The sequence below is a fragment of the Aythya marila genome, assembly GCF_965140915.1.
Source record: "Aythya marila genome assembly, chromosome: 23".
NCBI lineage: Eukaryota > Metazoa > Chordata > Aves > Anseriformes > Anatidae > Aythya > Aythya marila.
In genome coordinates, this window is record NC_139064.1 from 4,045,609 (window position 1) to 4,051,799 (window position 6,191).

Genomic DNA, 6,191 nt, shown 5'->3' on the forward strand with positions numbered 1-6,191 from the left:
GTGGGTCCATAATCAGCCTTGCTGGAGATAATGAGGTTCACCTCCTGTGGATTTTGTCTCCTGCATAACAGCTGTCTCCTATAGTTCAATACCTTGTGAAATGCAGTTATAATTGGAAGCATTTGTGTGATTTGCATTGTTTGCTCCTGCTTCAGCATTAATAATATGATATTCAGGGTGAATAAACACTATTTTATATTTAATACTTAGTATTGTAATCCTTTGTGTGATTTTTAGCAGCTATATTTTTGCTCCTTCTTGGTGTAAAAAAAACGTTTAGTTTCTTACTCTTTCCTGTTTAAAATGTTTGGTCTCCTAACCAGCTGTCACTCTCTGCAATTCACTTTGCAGATATTGACTAAAAATAGTCAGTAGGACCCTGATCTGTTCCTGAACTAATTGAGACGAGGTTTGACTGGCAGACGTATCCGTAGAGGTTTTTCCCTGAATGGATGAATTGCAGTTATCCCTTTATAATAGCATATTAATTGAAATTAAAACAAGCATATAACAGTTGAAAATATCTGGATCTGCTATGTTTTGATTCTTTGTGTTGAGCCATCAGTTTTTCTTTTCAAATACCACTTTTGCATCTGTGGAATTCAAATGGACTACCTTGGCCCCAGAAATGGATATCATTAGGTTTTCTATAAAGTTTTTTGTTTTTTAAAACACTTCTGTGTGTCCTCAGTTGTTCCCACCTGCTGCTGATAAATTTTGGGGAGAGTTTTAATTTCACTTTTGCTATTTGGCTGCAGGTGGCAATAAAAATCATTGACAAATCTCAGCTGGATGCTGTGAATCTGGAGAAGATCTACCGAGAGGTGCAGATAATGAAGATGCTCGATCACCCACACATTATAAAGCTCTACCAGGTACGGTTAGCAGTGTCTTTTCCTTTCTTGTCCTCTCTGCTCCTGTTTGAAGAGTTTGCACTGTTGTCTTCTTGTAGATTAGCAGTCCAAGACAAGCTCAGCTATTCTGGAATTGATTTGCGTTGGATGGGTGTTCAACATTTTTGAAAGCACATCGGTTGTGGTCTTGTTCATTCTACTGTAGCAACTAGGCTGCCCTTGTTAGATGCTGAAAAGTATCTGAAATCTGCATGAAATACACAGAAAGTAAATGTGATGTTAGTGAAAGAGCTGAGTTTGAGATACCTGGTGATGAAACTTTGATGTGTGTAATTAGAATAGGTACGATGTAAGCTAGAGCAGGGTGGGAATATTCAATGTGATGTCTACAACGAGCACGAGCTAGAAGGATCGCTGCGGAGGATGTCATGGTTTTCTTTGGTCGAGCCTTGGCTGAGAGAGCAAGCTGAGGAGTACTTGTAGCTTTTCTTATCTTTGGATAAGATATGAGGATGTGTCAATCCAGACTCTGCAAATGTGTTTGTGGCGTAAATGCACGTACCAAGCAAGAGGTACCCAAAGACTTTATCTTGAAGTGCATTTACTAGAAGACAGATAACTAGTTGTTCAGTAGGTTTGTTTCTGCTGTGTGAACATTCCCCTTGAAATTGCTGAGGTAACTTGCAGAAACAAAGTGAAAAATTGTGATGATTGGATGTCCAAGACAGACTTTCACCTCTTTACCAAGAGAATACTATGAGAATAAGTAGTCTTGTGGCTTTGTTTGCTTTTTGCTCTTCCTACAACTTACTTAACGTACAATTTCTCCATCAACAGGTGATGGAGACCAAAAGCATGCTGTACCTTGTGACAGAATTTGCCAAAAATGGAGAAATTTTTGGTAAGCAAGAGAATGTTTCAAATGTTAAGTTCAGCGCTTTAACTTCAGCAATTTGAAAACTGTATTTATTTTGCCCAAGAACTCATTTTTATTTCAGCATGTAATTTTCTTTTCTCTGTCTAGAAAAACACGTGACAACTGGCACTGCTGCTCTTTTTAGTTCTAAAAACTTTAGGAAAAACCATTACAGTTTGAGTTTCCAACATAAATTTTTGCTGTAAGGCAACTTAGCTGCTGTACAGTTGGAATTAATATGCTCTTGATCTGGAACATATATTGTTGTGTCTCACCTTCAAAATGTGAGTTGAAAAATGACAAAAGAGATGATGAAATATGAATTTGCATGGGGAGAGATTGAGTTAAAATAGCTATTAGTCAGGTTTTGTTGGGCACCTACTGAGTGGAGTGACCTGTCTTTTGTGGTGCTAGATAGAAGTGTTAAAGTACTATTTAATAGCAAGAAGTATGTTTCCAGGAGTGATGCAAAGGTAAAGTGACTGGGGTAGTAACTTACTACAGTGAGACAGTGGGTTTTGACCTGAGAGTTTGTTGGAACTGGAAAAAAACTCATGGATTTTTATTTCACAATGCAACATAGCATGTGCACAGTACAGTTGACTCACTTTTTCCTGTCTTTCTTAACACTGAGTTAATTTTTCATCCAAGATGGAAACAAGATGGATATTTGTCATGTGAGCCTATTTAGGCTTAGCATAATTTAACAAAACGTAGCAATATGCAAATAGATTTATCATATCAGCGCAGTGGGAGACTAACGACCGTGTATGATCATCTATTGATGATCAAACTCCATCGTGCCGTTACCAGCTGAGGGTTTAACAAAGCAATGAAGGGATTATACTCAGAGAGAGAGGAGCTGGAGGCTGGTGACCCTTGGGCTTGTGTGAACGAGGCGGTGAGACCTGTCTGTAGAAATAGTGCTTCCAGGTATGTCTTCTTGCTTGGACAACGTAATACCAGTACAACTCATCCTGAAGATGTTGGTCCCATTCTGTTAGAGCTTGTTTGGCCACGTTATTTGTTAGCAATATTTGAGTGTAGGTCTAGGAAAGCTGGAAGTTGGAAAGAGCACTGTTAAGATGCATGCTGCTCATGAACTGTTACGTGTTGTTTGTAGAGTAAACCTACAGGAATCTAAAGAGATTCCTGGAGGAACTCAGATGTCTGAGGCAGTACTAATGTTCTTGTTGATTTGGAAAAATTGTGCAGTTACTGTTACGGAAAGGCAATCATGCTGATGTGTGATTCAGACTTCATGTAGCATCTTCCCGTAACTTGTGAGAGGTGGAGATAATATGCAATGAAAATAGGATAAGAGATTGAAATACCGGTGTGTTGTTTGCCTTACAAATGCCGCCAGGGCCCCCTGGAGGGCCCTAGTGATTGGAGAGCAGAAGAGGTGGAGCGTGACTGATTTTCATTTTTTGCACTGGGGGACGGGGGTGGATTTCATGGAAACAAATCAAATGTTCAAAGTCCCTTCTTTGTTTTCTGGGTTATCTTTTTTTTTTTTTTTTTTTTTCCACCTTTAGGTCCTTATCTTTGGACTGTTTGTAATATGCAGGATATCACGTCCGCGGCAATTTCAACATAACTTGGAAGTAGAGAAAATCTGGGGTAGTATTTATTAAAAATAAATAAATAAATAAATAATTATAAACAGAAGTAGAAAGGAGACTCAAGCTGCACCATGTTTTCCTTCTTCCCATCTTGATCATTCATTGGGTGTGCTGAATTTGTCACTTCCAGACTAATGGGGTATGAAATAGTCTCACTTTTCCACCATTAGTTTTCAAACAGCGCAGACAGTGGGATGGTCCTCTGCAGTTCTGTACCCAAGTGTCTTTGAAGTTTTTAACGTTTTGCTGTGTGTCTTTGTGGTCTGGAAGTTTTTACTTTTTCTCTCCTAAAGCAAGATGATTAGAAACCTGTGGAACCTGCTGTTACTTCAGTTAATCAGCCTCCTGGCATCATTTAACTATTGTGCTCAGGTTTGTTCTTTGACTGACCTGTGACTGCACTGGAGGAGGATTTAAAACAACAACAACAACAAAATCTCTAGGTTTGTGACAAGATTTAAGTTTTTACCTGAAAAGCTGATCCCTCTGTTACCCGCTGGGAGCGAGAGGCCTCTCGGGGGTCTGGTTCAGAGCAAGGCCTTACAGAGCTTTGAGTCTCCCTCCACAGGAGCCTCTCCTTTTTTGACTGCAGAAGGAGCTGAGAGAGAGAGAGTAGACCCAGTAAGTTGAAGTTGGCCTTTGTGGTCAGTCCTCCGAGAAACTCAATGATTTAGAAATTTTTTGAGAGTATAAAGTTGTCCCTTCCGACCTTCCCCTTGCAGGAGGTGCTGTAAAGGGCACAGCATGCTCTTCAGGATGGGTCTCGGGAGATTGTGACTGGCAAATGTTCCCTTAATGCCTTGTCACACTTTCAGGATCACTGTGAGTAGCCTGGTGCTAACCTCACTGAGGCTTTTCAGTTCTGCTAACCCATCAGTTCATAGTGCTGACTGGTGGTTCCTGGACAGGATTACTTTTATCCCCTACACCGATATTCTTTGCTGTCTTCATAGCTACAGTAACGTTTTCTGCACTCAGCAGCTGTGAATTTTACCTTTTGCCAGCTAATATTGTTGCAGTAAATATTGTTTTTAGTCTAGGCACTTCAAATGTGGTTACATTTTTCTTTTCTTTTTTTTAAAAAAAAAGAACAAGTCCTTGGACTTAATAAAATATTTGAAAAAAGGTTTCAGTTGTGCTTATTCTACTTTACAGATCTACAAAGTTTTAAACTTGCTGTTTCTGCTGTTTTTTTTGTTTTTTTTTTTAAGTATCTTTACAGCCACCACCTTGTAACCTTCAACATCACTCACCTGAAGCCTCTTAAACAGCTGAGACACAGATTAACTGTTAGCTAAACTAATTACAGTCAACCTATTCTGAAGGGCTAATTCTCTAGTTTTTCATTAGTGACCATTGGGTTTCTTTATATTACGAAAATCCAGACTGTGGAGGGTGAAGCTGACTATTAAGCCTAAAAATAACCCAACTGTTCAGCAAGGGGAAAATGAATATCCAAGGCTTCGGTTAGTTTTTTTCCCTACTACTGTGAACGTAGTTCACCCACTCTTGCCTGCTGTCTGGCATGCTCACTACAGGTGTATTTTTAAAGCAGTAAACATGACCAAAACCCAAAAGAGTTCAAGACTAACAGCTTGTGTGACTTTTGTCTGGTTTACCTTTTAACTATTTAAAGGAATTTGCTACTTTTGGCTGACATTTAAGAAAAATTCATTTGATCTTGTCCTTCAGTTTTCTGAGGGTGACTGTACCCATGTATGTACTTTTCTGGTACACTTTTTTTCTACTACATCCTGGAAATGTGAAGGAGAAAGAGACTAAAGCATAAGTAAGAGGCATTTCAATTACCAGCTATGGTCCCTGGAAGAACAGCTTAACTATATTTGCCTACTCACTTCTGTTATCTTTCATCTCACAGCTGACTTTCCTAATGTGTTTAGGTGTTCCTTACAACCTTCAGCTTGTTTTGCAACTGGGCAGTAGATACTGAGGACCTTGCAGCCTTTTAGAGAAGCTGCAGGGAACAGAGGGCTAGTGCCAGGCTGTACTCTTGTGCCCATAGTACAGAGAGATAATGATTCCCCTTGTAACTAGTACTTTACAATATTGCAGTATCCTTGCTCAGTAGATAAAGACAACAGCGTCTTCCAACTACTCTAGACTATTTCAGCATAAATATTAATCCTTAGGGAGGCATTTGAGACTATAAACCTCTGTACTTACATTTTCAGCTTCTCAGAATCTTGTTCCTGTTTCAGTGAACAATAACCTTGCAGTCTCTCCAGAAACACTTCTCCATAAAGGAGACATTCAGGCATGTCTTTCATTTGTTACAGTATTAATAATTATGTCTGTATCTGTAAGATCCTAGTCTTACCTAGCAGTTTGTCCTGGACAATTTCATTTGTTTTTGGGCAGAGTTGGAAAGCTGGACTGGAATAGGCTTGAGCAGCTCTCAGTTTTGTCCTAGCCTTGGCACAGGATCATCTGTCTCTAGAAAGAGGGATATTGTAACCTTGTTAGACAAGAATATACAGGATCTGATTTTTTTTTTTTTAGTTTAATAATTATTCTTCCTCGTGGATCATCTGGATTTCCTTGCTTGAAGTTCTAACCCATTATTATCACTCGTGTTAATAGGCATTCATAAGACTGGAAATGCAGTGTGTCCCCCTAATATGCAAATAGTCATTCTTTTACTAAGCTTGAACTGTGTGAGTGATGTCTTGCCTGTCTTACGCTGAACCCAAATCACCAAATAGTTGAGGCTGGAAGGGATGTGTAAGGAATGTCTAGTCCAGCCCTGTGGCTCAGAGCAGGGTCAACCAGAGCAGG

At 39.4% G+C, this 6,191-nt stretch overlaps 1 protein-coding gene across 2 annotated transcripts in view; it reads left to right on the forward strand.

Annotated features, from left to right (window-relative positions):
• Positions 1-6,191, forward strand: part of SIK2 (salt inducible kinase 2) — a 48,484-nt gene that overhangs the window by 7,341 nt on the left and 34,952 nt on the right. For both annotated transcript variants that reach the window (XM_082777806.1, XM_082777807.1), the window contains exons 2-3: positions 759-875; positions 1,692-1,755. In XM_082777806.1, the coding sequence (XP_082633932.1) occupies positions 759-875; positions 1,692-1,755 (181 nt within the window). The remainder of the gene's footprint in view (positions 1-758; positions 876-1,691; positions 1,756-6,191) is intronic.